Source organism: Aedes albopictus, chromosome 2, assembly GCF_035046485.1.
Source record: "Aedes albopictus strain Foshan chromosome 2, AalbF5, whole genome shotgun sequence".
Lineage (NCBI taxonomy): Eukaryota > Metazoa > Arthropoda > Insecta > Diptera > Culicidae > Aedes > Aedes albopictus.
Genome location: NC_085137.1, coordinates 86,426,858 through 86,441,246, shown reverse-complemented (window position 1 = coordinate 86,441,246; position 14,389 = coordinate 86,426,858). Strand labels below are relative to the sequence as shown.

General features: G+C 38.3%; 1 protein-coding gene across 1 annotated transcript in view; it reads left to right on the top strand.

Annotated features, from left to right (window-relative positions):
- LOC109427879 (uncharacterized) overlaps positions 1 to 14,389 on the top strand; it is a 224,061-nt gene that overhangs the window by 74,161 nt on the left and 135,511 nt on the right. Inside the window, exon 2 of the mRNA XM_062850027.1 lies at positions 12,533 to 12,709. Coding sequence (XP_062706011.1) covers positions 12,559 to 12,709 — 151 coding nt within the window. The 5' untranslated portion in view covers positions 12,533 to 12,558. The remainder of the gene's footprint in view (positions 1 to 12,532; positions 12,710 to 14,389) is intronic.

Here is a 14,389-nt window from a genome sequence, read left to right as displayed (position 1 = left end):
TATTGTTAAGATGTTTCAGGAACATTTTTCAGATATTATTTTCAGATCTGTTATCTCTTATATCAATCAAACCAATATCACGTTTTGATCGTCAGTACTTCATCTCTACCCGGGTTGGGACCTGGTATTCATGGCATTTCTGGAGAATTTGCCGTACAGTGAAGATCTGGTCCGTTGTCAACTGGCCATCGATGAAGCCGGCTTGATAAATCATATAATCATACATCTTTTAAATATTCGATATTTCCACCATCCTGTCATCTATTGGAAGCTGTTTCAAATCTGGATTCTTTCTAAGATGATGATAGGATTTAATAAAAATGCTTGCAAGAACTTGGCCAAGTGTGTGGAGTTGAGTGGATTTACATTATTGTAGATAGTAGCGACATCTACAATGGTGATGGATATCTGATAGGCAAAATAAAGTGCCCAGCATATCATTTTTTGAATTTCTCTCATTTTTTTGGTTGGAATTAAAGTAAGCCCACTGTATTTTTTTCTAGAACTTTCTTTTAATATTCTTTTCAAGTTTTACCTACAGAACAATGATAAAAAAAGAGTTCGACTCAAAGAAAAAAAAATCAATTGGTATTATAGAAAAAACAGTGACAAAAAAAGTGTCCACTTCATCTTGGCTCCCGGGAAAATAAATTTAAGTATAAGAAAAGCGTTTTAATAGTTTATGTGTCCTCCTTTGGCCTTCAGGACCAGCCGCAGGCGCTTTGGCATGCTCTCGACCAGGTTCCTTAGGTGTTGTGGATCAAGCTCTTCCCAGGCGCGCTTGAGGGCTTCAAAATAGTTGGACTTGTTGGTAACGCCAGATTTGTCAACCCTGGAATCTAGATCGCTCACAAATTCTCGATGGGGTTGATGTCCGGACTTTGTGGAGGTCATTCCAGCGGTTTGATCCGGCAAGACCGGAAGAAAGACTTGGTCTTCTTAGCAGTATGCTTTGGGTCGTTGTCCTGCTGGAATACAAACTTATCTTCAAGGCCCGTCTGGATCAGCGAAACCTCCAGATTTTCTCGCAGGATGTCGATGTAAAAAGACAATTACACCGTCTTCGACCTTAGGGCCTCTACAGACTGAACAGAACAAACATTCGACAACGGACAACACATATGTAGGAATCTGCAGTCATTATCACATCGATTTTCACGAGGCTAACCACTCCACTCCAAGAAAAACACCCCCAGACCATCACATTTCCTCCTCCATGCTTCACCGTGCCTTGGATGTGGCGATCCTGAAGCTCCTCACCCGATCTGCACCACGCACGAACCCTCCGCTTTCGATTGAAAAACTCGAATTTCGATTCATCCGTCCAGAGAACTATTTTCCAGAACTCAACAGGCTTATCAGCATGCTCAATAGCAAACTTGAGCCATTTGGCTTTGTTTGCCTTGCTAATAAATGGGCGCTTCCGGGCAACTTTGTTAACGAGCCCCTGTGCTATGGCTACGGTCCCAGACGGCGACGAACAATTCGACCAGAAACTGATAGCTGAAGGGTTTCCTGGATCTCACGGACAGTTACTTTCGGGTTTTTCTTCACTTCTCGCATGATCTTGGTGTCCGTTCTGGTATACGTTTAGAGTTTCCTGCCTCTGCCTGGACGATCCACCACTTATCCGAATGTTTTTTGTTCCAGAAGAATTTTTCCAACCGCTGCCTTGCTAATGCTGTAATTCCTAGCGACAGCCCGGTGCGATTCACCGTTTTGTACATCACGAACCACCAATTTTCGGATACACAAGGGAATTGCATTCGAAACCATTACATTCTCCATTTTTTCAACTTAATCAAACGCGAACACGTAAACAAATGCACCAGGTCAAGCCGTTTGCTTCAAAATATGTCAAAATCTCAAAACATAAACAATCGAGGGGTCTTTCGATGGAAGCTTATCGAAAACATATTGATTTTCTAAGTGGGCACTTTTTTTGTCACTGTTTTTTCTTTAATATAAATTGATTATTTTTTTCTTTGAGTCGAACTCTTTTTTTATCATTGTTCTGTAAGTAAAACTTGAAAAGAATATAAAAAAAAAAGTTCTAGAAAAAATTACAGTGAGCTTACTTTAATTTCAACCAAAAACAAATTAGAGAAATTCAAAAAATGATGAGGTGGGCACTTTATTTTGCCTATCAGTGTATCTTTGCAACTCCATCTACGATTTGTGAATGTGTGTGCTAATTGAGTTTTTATATGAAATTAATTGGGGCTTTTGAGAACGCCAGAGAAGAATATAAAGGGGAGGAATGTCTCAATTAATAGCTGTGGAACTGCAAATATAGCACTAAGCTGAGGAGCAGTGTTTGTAGTGTTGTAAAAGTTTTGAAAAGCTTGAAGTCTTTAGAGTTTTTCTACACACTTATCTCAAATTCATCAAAAAGGTCACTTATGCATCTGACTGGACCCCTTAAATATTCTTTATATTGCAGGTTGGGTATATGGGGTCAAACAGCCAGTCAGTGGCTAATCCTTCAGCATGCCGCATCTTTAGGTGATTCTTGATTCATCATAAGTTGCTCACGTGAAGTTAGACCGAGATCACAGTGTTCAAGTTCAAGGCTCATATCGAAAAACATAAATATAATGTCAATTATTCAATTGTACAAATTCATAAAATGTATGCTCTCTTCAGTGTGATTCAACCTTCTCGTTCATTTAACGATGTGATTGTTATTGAATATATATTAATGTTGCTACAAATTGGTTTAATGATAACGATGCCGAACTCTCTAGGGACAAGGTGAACGAAAAGCAAAAGGTTATCAGTTCAGTATACATTGAAAAGAATTGCCCATAATTTTTCAATTCCCTCGAAAATCATGCTCCTCGCAATTGAAACAACGTTGCCCACCTAGATCCGAGAAATTTAAATGTACGTTCATACATATTACGAAATAGGCCACACCGTAGTCTGACACCTTTACCCATCTGAACGTTATTGAAATGGCTTTGTGATGAAGGAACAAATTCGTGCGCCTCGCAAAATAACGATCAACTCTCACTCGCTCGCATCATTGATTTTCTCTCCCACCGGCGCGGCGTTTTTATTTATCAGGTGGATCGCTCTGAAGGACTCTCGAGCGACGACTTTGAGACACTCTTGTCGAACAGCTATATCACACTAAACTGGCAGCCCAGTCAGTGTGTGCAATAAAATTAATAAAAATTCAAATTTTTCTCGCAAGGTGAAACTGAGGCGAAGTTCATCCAATCGTTTTTGACTGCGGGGCGGAATATGGGGTGTCTTTTTGTTTTTAAACATAGTAGAAGGTATGTGTTCGATATTTTGCCTACTACCATACCCGCGGAGCTTCTTGTGGGCATCCGAATTCCAAGCTGAATTCTGCGTCTCCTAGCTAGCCATCAAAACAAGTTTAGCTCTTGATTGAATTAGTAGAAAAAAGGTTATCGATGTTAACAAACGAATGGGATCGTCGGCTACCGTATATTTCGAATTCTTGCTGACAGAAGGCGATCTCCAAAACGAAACGGTTGTAGATTTTTATGATTGGTTCAGAATGCATGCATTGATATCGTTGTGGACCTGTCAGACCAAGCCCACTCGTGGGCTTAACACTACACACGCAACAGCACGTCGTTAACGATTTTTATGTTCGTTATCCACCCATTTTCGCACCGGTCGTTCGTTTCCATGTGAGTAAAATAATGATCGGTCGCCTTTCCGCACCGGTGGTCTCTATTCTATCCGTACCATCGGTTTTATGCACTTCCGTAAATCATCGCAATATTTTGTTTATTTCTATGGTGTTATTGCAAATCTTATTCAGTATAATAATCTGTGCTCATATTTTGAAAGAAGGGATTTTGGATAAGACTGAAAACTGTTAGTAAAAATTGAACTCAAATAAATAATTCCCTTGGAGATTTATACAAGTTTTGGTGCGTTTCAAGATATCATTTTCTCAATAATGTACGATTGTATTTAATCCCGGAATTCAAGCAATCTTTTTTAAATTATATGTTTGTTGCTTACTGTATGACTAGTTGGTTGAATTTTTATCTAAAATAATATCCATCTCTTCGATATCCATGTTGCCTTTCTCGCAAGAAATTTATCTGAATTTGAGATTTTGAGCATCTTTTTTAATAATTAGGTTTATTGAATAATTACATCCCTTGCATTTCCAACACATTTATTACATAGTTGTCTCCTTTACAACTTCGCGTAGGTCAAAATTCTTGAATCCTGGTCATAGTAGAAGCTGTCTTCTAACAGTCTGCGATAAGTTTGCGCAACCTTTTTTCATAAACGTGTATTTTACCATTAGCTAATTCTATACTCAATCACAACCTTCTAGTTACAAAACATCAATCGGAAATCTTAATATATATTGCGATATTTTATATACTGGTATATGAATATTTTGTTGGAAGCAGATTCTATGCGCTTGAAGTAGACTGCGTATTTGTGAAAGTACATAATGAGCCCACTCTCTTTTTTGGCACTTCATACAACATTTGTTGTATTTTAACATCCAACACTTGCTTTTTCTATAACGAGGAACCTACAATATGGCAGTCCTGCACACCGCCCATTTTAATTGATGAAACTTGGCAGCTCGACTTCAGTTTTTTAGATTTTTATCGGTATGATTAAAGTTTGTTTTTACAAAAAAAAAATAATTAGTGTTTTTATGATATCTGAATGGAGTTAGGTACAGTCAAAGCATTTTCGAAAAAACATAATTACTCACATCTAATCCTATACATACGCAGCCAGTACGCGGAATCACCCTGGAAAGCAATCGTGTTACTTTTCTTGTCAATATTGATGCTTGCAGCATATCAGGACACATACATCAAAGCGGCCAGGTCTATTGCGTTGTATTTACGCGCAAAGTGTTCTTCGAAATACTTGGAGTACAGAATATTTTCTTTCGGCAAGGTACTTCTCGAATTTACAGGGGAGGAACGATCCAGATTACATGTTGATGAATATGTTTTAAATATATAAGAATGTGTATAATAGAGCTATGAATAAAAAATCTCCCCTATTGTTGGGTTGTTTTTATAGATCTAAATAATGTCGAACCTCCTATTCTGTATGATCGGTGTTATTCACATGGGGTTGTCGCAGATTTTTTTTCTGCTTTCCCCTATTGTTTCTACAAGGGTGAAGTTACTCATTTCGCACACATTCTTCCTAATGTCTCGTTTATTTAACCTTCACGTACCCGACCCCCAACATCTCATTTTGGAAATGCTGGCATTTCGTCAATTTTTATCTAATTTTTTGAAGTCGCCCTCAATCGATCATAAATTGGTGTAAGTTAATTATACCCAAGTGGCCATGCAATATCCGGAACCATTCCGTAGATATTTCGGATTGTACTGGGGTCAGGGAGGGTGCCGAAATGGCTAAAAATGATTATTTCGTGTGTTATTGTGTTTGAACCATCGATTTTCAGAGGAACTTTTGTTGCGAACAGTGAAACACAACTGCGATATATCGGATTTGAATAAGTTGACCCATGCGGATCACCGTGACAGGTTCCGCGGGGGCCTCATTGGGGACACTTCTGGTTTTCATCCAAAACATGTCGTGCAACATATCAAACTTCATGATTTCGTATGACTGAGTCAGAAACGATACCATGAAGTCTGTATCAACTAATATGGCCATCCCGGAACATCTAGTATAGATTCCACGGGGGTGACATCAAGGACATTTCTGGTTTGCAACCAAAACATACCGTGCGACGTATCAAACTTCATGATTTCAAGAGAATGGGGCAAAAAAAATGACTGAAGTATGTAGCGACTGATATGGCCGCTCCGGAACACTTGAAACAGGTTCCGCGAGGGCCTCTCAAACACAATAACACAAGAAATAAACACTTTTAGCCATTTAGCAAAACAGAACCTCTCCCCACCCTCTGACCCCAGTACAATCCGGAATATCTCCGGAATGGTTCCGGATATTACATGACCACTTGAGTGCGATAAGCTTGCACTAATTTATGATCGATTAAGGGCGACTTCAAAAAAATCGGATGAAAATTGACGAAATGCCAGATTTTTCAAAATGAGTTGTCGGGGGTCGGGTATGTGAAGGTTAATTTATATTTTCAAATTTATATTTAATAAACCACCCACTGACGAGCACTTTTAAAAAAAAAGCAAACAAACCATAACTCCTTTGCCTTTTTCGAAATATACACGACAAAACGAAACGCGAGGCACAGCTCTTACAAAACGGGGGATCTCAGTACGGAAAGTGGAGAAAGAAAACCTTGTGGTCACTTATTACCGTCAAATGGTATCTTTTCGGGTTAGAAAATACGCACATCTTCTTACCGGAATCTGCGACGGATGACTATAATTTTGGAACTTGTCGGAACGAACTTCGCGAGTTATTTATTTGGACATTTTTCTAAACGTGCGAAAGCAAACTTTACTTGCAGCGTAGAAACCCCGGCTCAAGCATGTACGTGTTAAAATAGCAAAACTCACTGAATCACTATACATTTCAAATATAAGTTTCGAAACGTTCGGCCGAATCAAAAACTAAAAGTGCGATTATCAACAATCGTAACTATTTTAAGAGAAAATCAATACATTTTCGATATGCATGATCCTAAAATTGGCGAAGAAGGGAAAACTTTATTCAAAACATACTTAAGCAAAGCTTGTCAATTTAAACCTATTATTTTTCTGCGTTTGTATTGTCACTCTATCACAATTGTATGTCAGACAATTTGTTGTGTTATTCGTGTAACGATCTATTATATTATTTGGTTGAAAATTTCAAAGCAAGTAAAAATAAAAATTTTGAATATTTGATGCAAACTAAAATAAATTTCTACCTATACAAAACAAGAAAATCATTCTCTAGAAACTATATACCGGGCAACAAATCCATACTCATGTTCTTTCGTCTCCTCTTTACGCTACCCAGAGAGCTAAACGCGAGAGAGCGCACGAGCCTACGGATAGAGACCGTACTTTGCGTGTCTCTATATTCTAAGCCCTGCTACGAACCGTACGTAAACTTTTCGCTTTCGAGCCCTACTTAGCAGCGACCGGTGCGGTTCGTTTCTTTGTTCGCGGCTCTACTTACCGTTAAAACGCTTGATTGAGCCCATGAGTGGGCTTGGTCTCAGTTGGATTTTGAATTCTTTAGTTTTAATAAATTAATTGCTACTTCCGCCACAAATGATGACCAGTTTTGGTTAATGCCAATGGTTTCCACAAATAAGCTGCGCCGAAGATGACAAACAGGACACAACAAAGGTCGGTGTTAGTAAGTGGACTAACTTTGTTTCGTTTAAAAAATGGTTGCACAAAAGGTTGATTTATTCATCGACGAGAGGGGCGGTTGATCGTCGCTGCTGTATATCGTTTGCAAAATTCGCTTATGGAGAGAACGAGATCAAAACAACGCCAAAATATGTGTATCGCGTGTAGTAGATTAATGGTCCTGTTTTGTTCGAGTTTCCAATGAGGTAATTTGTTTTTTTCACGTCTGGATTGCTGACTACCTACCAAAAATGGTTTAAATATGGATAACGCAGCTGACAAAGCTGGTGTGAACTTGTTTCTCTTTGATAATGTCGGAAATACTTAATGGGTGTTTTGATTCGGTTGGTGGTTGCTGTTGATTACGTTGGCGCGTGCAACTAAGTCATCGTATCCTGGTTCTGACCGTTCCGGTGGATGCTCGAAAATTGAATTGTATTCTTATCTCCTGGTAATCACAATGTCACTCTATCATACAACGGATTCAGTCCACTTCTAGAATGTGCAGGCCATCAAGTGGCTTAATGGCCAGTCAATGGTAACGCCACTTCAGCCATGCAAACGGTTTTCTCACAAGGCAATGCCATTTTTTTACATAATGAATCATGATGTGTCTCTGTAGCATTCGAAACAAGGCCAAGTATGATTAGTGGTGAGCTCGTTTCATACTAATTGTACATTGTTGGAACGTTCGAGAAGAACGATTTTATCAAAAAACTTAAAAAAATAAGCTTTGTGTTTTCACACAGAACTTCTTCTTCTTCTTCTTCTTCTTCTTCTTCTTCTTCTTCTTCTTCTTCTTCTTCTTCTGTATGGCTCTACGTTCCAACTGAAACTTGGCCTGCCATTCTTTAACTTAGTGTTCTTTGAGCAGTTCCACAGTTATCAATTGAAAGGCTTCCTTTGCCTGTCATTGCATGAATTTGTACACTGTGAGGCTAGTACATGGTCAGGGAGTCGAGAAAATTTTTCCGACCGGAAAAAGATTCGAACCCGCCGTCTCCGGATTGGCGGTCCATAGCCTTAACCACTAGGCTACCTGGATACCCATATACAGGACATAGACAGTAAGTAAAAGGACTTATTTAATATATAGCCGTTGGGGAAAGTGCATGGGTATTCAGTAAGATCATGCTGATAGTGACGTGATCGATTGATGAAAAGTAGTAAATGAAGAAGATTCATTTCTTGAAATTCGATAAAAATAATTCCGTATGTATACTTAGAAGTTCTTCTAGGACTCACTTTTAAAATTTCCAGAAGGTAATTGCGAATCCAGATGCTGCTTATCTGTTTTATTTGGATATTTTACAAGACTTCAATGACTTCGATCCAGTGTTTCTGCAATGAGTTCTGCTTAATTTAATCCAGAATGCTTTTTAAAATTTTTCCAGGATTTCCTCAGAGGATTCCTTCTGGGAATCCGCTATATGTTACTATTAGAAATGCTCTCAGCGTTCATTCTTGAAATCTTTCAGGACTTTTTCATCTGAGAATCCTCCAGAAATTCTTTCTGAAAATCCTCCCAAGAGTTTATTGTGGAAATCCAAGAAAGTTTCTTTAGAAATCTTCCAGAAGTTCTTTCATGGAATCATCCAAGAGCTGCTTCTGAAAATCCTACAGCAGTACATTATGAAAATCTTCCTCAAGTTCCTCAAGGAATTACTGCTTGTTTCTTGTTATTATTGTCTTCCATGAGTTGTTTTTCTGGGAATCCTCCAGCATTCCCCACTGAAAATTCTCCTAGAGTTTCTTGTTGGAGTTCATTAGAAGTTCTCTCTAGGAATCTTCCGGAAGGTCCTTCTGGAGCGCTTTACGATAATGTCTTTGAAATTTTTAAGAAACGATGCTTGAATTCATTCTCGGAAACTTGCTGTAGTTTCTTCTTTTAATCCTCTAGTTTTTCCTTCTGTGAATATTCGAAGAATATCTGGACAAACAGCTAAACATAATTTATCACTAAAATTATTTTTTTGGGTTCGGATTTTTGAATTTTTTTTTTAGGAGTTTCCTATTTTCCTAAGAAATTCCAAGAAGGAGTCCTTGACATTATTAACCTTCATGTACCCGACCCCCGCAAACTCATTTTCAAAATACTGGATCTTCGTCAATTTTCATCCGATTTTTTTGAAGTCACCCTCAATTGATCATAAGTTGGTGCTAGTTTATTACACTCAAGTGGCCATGTTATATCCGGTTCTGCGGAGGCCTCTCAAACACAACAACACACGAAATAATCACTTTTAGTCATTTGGCAAAACACCTTCTGACCCCAGTACAATCCGGAATACAGGGGATGGTCAAAATGTTTGGGATATGCACCTTTTTTTCTCCCACAAAAAAAAAATCAACATGCTGTAACTTTTCATAGAGTGCATCAAAAAATCTCAAATTATGACTGTTTATCAACCTGTTATATGTGCATCATTGGTACAAATTTGGGCTCGATTGAATAATTTTTGGCGAAGTTAGAACCGTTCGGATAAATCACTATTTTTTAGACAACTCATTTTTGAGCTGTCATATCTCGGAAACCAGTGAACCGAATTGAATGATTTTTTTTACCGTTTATCAACAACTAGCTGTCCCGGCAAACTTTGTCTTGCCAATCTTGTGGTGGATTGACAGACTGCGCTCATTTGGCACCGCACTCTAGATTGATTTCATTTCGATCATGTTGATATTTTTCCCAGATCATCAAAAATCAGCACTTTTTCAATTTTCTTACTGTTTTTTAAGATTTTCGTAACTTTTTCTGCATATAAACACAGCCACCATGAATACGAATCGAGCCGTGCAAGAGTCATGCTGATCGGTTCACCCGTTCGTGAGTTTTGTTGCCTCAAAGGAACTTCAAACTCATTTTTATATTTATCAACAATATTTTGATGCTTACTTAATACAACGTTATAAAATGTAATATTTTCTCACGGCGAATTAAGTTATACCTGGTTGACATTTTACCCATATTGAGGAAAATAAGTCAAATTTACAATATCACACAAAAATTACTAAATGTGTTCTTCCTTTAATCTTAATAGGCTCTAATATATCTGCTTAAAGATAACTCAAGAACAGAAGTGGAAAATCTTTGGACATCAACACTAAAATTTATTGACATTGACGTAAAAAAAATACATTTTTTCGAGAAAAATCCAAAAAGTGTCAATCCATGAAAACTTTTTTCCACGTTCAAAAAGCATCAATGTTTCAATATTTTGTGAAGCATTTGTATATTGTTAGTGTACGTTCAAAATTTCATTCAATTCGGTTCACTGGTTTCCGAGATATGACAGCTCAAAAATGAGTTGTCTAAAAAATAGTGTTTTACCCGAACGGTTCTAACTTTACGAAAGATTAATCAATCGAGCCCAAATTTGTACCAATGATGCACATATAATAGGTAGACAAACAGTCAAAATTTGAGATTTTTTGATGCACTCTATGAAAAGTTATAGCATGTTGAACTTTTTTGTGAGAGAAAAAAGTTGCCTATCCCAAACATTTTGGCCATCCCCTGTATCTTCGGAATGGTTCTGGATATTGCATGGTCACTTAGGTGTAATAAACTTGCACCAATTTATGATCGATTCAGTAAAGTTGGATAAAAATTGACGAAATGCCAGCATTTTGAAAATGAGATATTGGGGGTCGGGTACGTGAAGGTTAAAGTAATCCACACATGGAGCACCTGGACAAATTCCCAGGTGGAAATGTTGGAGGAAGCCCCAGAAGGGATATTATTAAGTTGACCTAACACAAAAAATCTGAAAGAAAACGAAAAACAAATACCTAGCACGATTGTCCGAGTGATTCGATTACTCGGGGTGACTGTTTTTTTTTGGACAATTGAGTGCCTACAAGACAAGAGTGGAAGACCTAGTTTCTTCTTAACGTAGTCCGAACCATAATCTTGCCAGAATTTGCAAATGGCATCCCATCAGTCCTCACAGCAATCCCATTAAAAGGTCTCCAGAATATCAGCAAAATGTCTTTCGAAAAATTATCAGCATTGGAATTTCACCATCGGAATGTTCTACATAAACCCACACCAAAGTTCTAAACAAAACAATTTTAAAAATTCTTACGTTTTAGGCGCTGCGCGCTGGTAAAACTTTTGGGGCAAAACGCATCTTGAGGTGGGGCATAACGACCTCTGGCATTTCCTGTTTCAAATTTTAATGAAACGCCAGGGGGCTCCATCTAGCTATTCACGGTTGTAAGTTGCTTTCTTTTTGCCTTTCTCGTACACTGAAGTGTACTGAAAGGCTATATGTTAACTAAAAAAAACGAATTTTCGATAGAAGGCTCTGAGGGTCAAGTTACATAAACTATTCAACTCAGTTCAACGAATTGAGATTATGTCTGTATGTGTGTATGTATGTATGTCTGTGCGCAAAAAAAGTTCACTCACTTCTAAGGCATTGTTCGGATTATGGCTCGAATCGAACCGGGATTTTACAGCATTGTTAGATAGTAAAAATGGTCCGGATCGGTCAATGAGTTCCGGAGTTATGACCATTTCAGTGATCTGGTCCAGCACCGTGCCATACATGGGAAAATCAACAATGGCGACCAGAATATCTAAGATGGCGATCTAAAATCACAGATGGCGGCTCCAAATTCAAGTTGAATTGAAGTTGTTTGATGGAGTTTTAAGTTCAAAAACCATGGAATATGGGTATATTTGGTATGAGGAAGAAGTCCGGATTCCAAAAATGGCGACCAGAATATCTAAGAAGGTGGTTGAAAATCCAAAATGGCAGCCCAAAATTCAAGCTGGCTGCTGTTTAATGGAGTTTTAAGCTTTAAAACCATGCAATACAGGTATATTTGGTATGAGGAAGATGGTCGGAGCCCAATAATGGAAACCAGCATATCCAAGATGGCGATCGGGAATTCAAGGTGGTGGTTATTTAATAGTGTTTTAGTCACTAAAACAATACAATATGGGTATATTTGGTATGGGTAAGAAGTCTGTAGTCCAACAATGGCGACCAAAATTTCCAAGATGGTGGACTTAAATCCAAGATGGCGGACTTATATCCAAAATATAAGTTCAATGAAACAAATCAGTAAGCACATGGATGAAGAAATTTGAGAAACATCGCGATAACTTTCTGGGTGACCTTCTGGAAACAGTTCTTAAGCAATGTATAATGTTTGTCCTTGGGTAGTTTTTGCTAGAAATTTTCACATCGCGACCACTGTGCGCCATATCACTAATGTTTTCACGTTTATTTATCTACCATTTTCAGATCTATTCAAATTAAACCAATTCAAAATGAAGCCACCGTTGTTGCGACGGACGACGCTCTGCACGTCTATACTGCTAGTATCGCTAGCGATTAGCCAAGTACACTCATATCTGCCGGAAATGACAAGTCTGACATCGGAGCAAGTCGAGTACGAGTGTTTCCCGACACACATGAAAGGTAAGATAGCATCATCTGTTATTGCAGTAATCCTCAGTGGGGAAGTACAATGCCAAGAGTTCTGAATTGAAGAGCTTTTTATTGCCTTTCAGTATTGGAATAACATTGAGTGCGAAGAGGTTCACATAGTCAATACTTTCAATGTAGTAGAAATATCAGCTAAACTCTCTTAAAAACAAATTTAAAAAGGAAAGATCAAGTGATTCTATGAAGGTGCAGACATTACAGCTTTCTGGGACGACGGTGGAATGACTCGCAAACGCTTTGCTATAGTTAAGGTGTAAATCTCAGGTTGTTTTCTACAACTTATTATGGACTAGAAAATTGATTTTATGTTAGGTCACTTACTAAGCAGCAAGCAGCTGCCCACTACTAGGGACACAATGGTTCATTATTAAAAGAAAAAATCCATCATCATTTTTAATTAATATACAACTCTTGTTGAAAAAAAAATCATCGTTACCTATGAATGATCATTATTGCTCTGAGTGGATCATGAAACTAGGCATCTTTAAATCGCTAGGCAAATCTCTAGAAAGACAGGAAAGATAGCTAAAGTAACACGCCGTCTCAGGTAACATAAGAAAAAAAAAATGCATGAGCTGAAAAACTCTGCACGTGCCATCCTTGCATTGCGTGCTGCACACAGATTCTATATTGCAGAACTCCCTACCGTGTTGTTATGCATATCAGTACGTTTGTTGACTCGCAGTAGGTATATCTACTGATGCATTTTGCTTTGGTCAGCGGTCTGTTGGTTGGCACAGGCACATGGCTTGACTGAACTCGCTTCTATCGCCCTTGAAACGTAATCTGACACGTGGATCAAAATTCAGGAAGGGTGTCAACTGTGTGATTTTTTTTGTGCAGATGCAATCATGGATCTTGTTTAAAAAGTGTTTCCAGTTGCAATTGTGAGTGATCTACAAGGTCTCTGTGAAATAAAACGATTGTTGATTAGAATATTTCTAACCTATTGCCTGCAGAGTGTGAATGACGACGACCTTAACGATTTGACAACGAGCAACGATGACGACAACTGAATTTGTGCAATTTCTGATGCAGCCATTTGCTCAATAAAAATAAAAGAAGCATTGGTATCTACCACAGGTATGATGGCTGCGTATCTTAGATTTATTCGAATATTGCATTGAATGACCTCTGTTCCATTGTCGACCGTCCGTCCATGAAGCCGGCTTGATATCTTCCCACAAACTTGTTTGCTTCCAGCAATACAAGATGTGATCTGTGACTGCATTTTATAGATGGTTCTCAGAAAAGTGATTGTTCGGAAGCTCACCGTTATTGGTTTTATTAACGTTGAGATCTCCATTTGTCTATATTGAGAATGATTAGCTTGTCCCAAGCCTCGCCATTAATTGATTCTTTGTTTCATTTCATTCGCTATGACCAATCATTAAGCAGTTAGCTACATATTACACAGCAACTATGCTCATCTGGCGAACTCTGATGCTGAACTGAACTTTAGACTTCAGACTAATTTTGGTCAAAACGGATCTTTTACTACGGGTAGCGGCACTATCTCACCAGTGAATCTCATCAGCAATGTTACACCCTAACTAACGCACCAAACTTTCTAGCCACAACCAGGTGGCCCAGAATTCCGGTAGGCGCTCAAAACAAGCCAATCATAAAAGAAATCTGGAAATTGAATCGAAG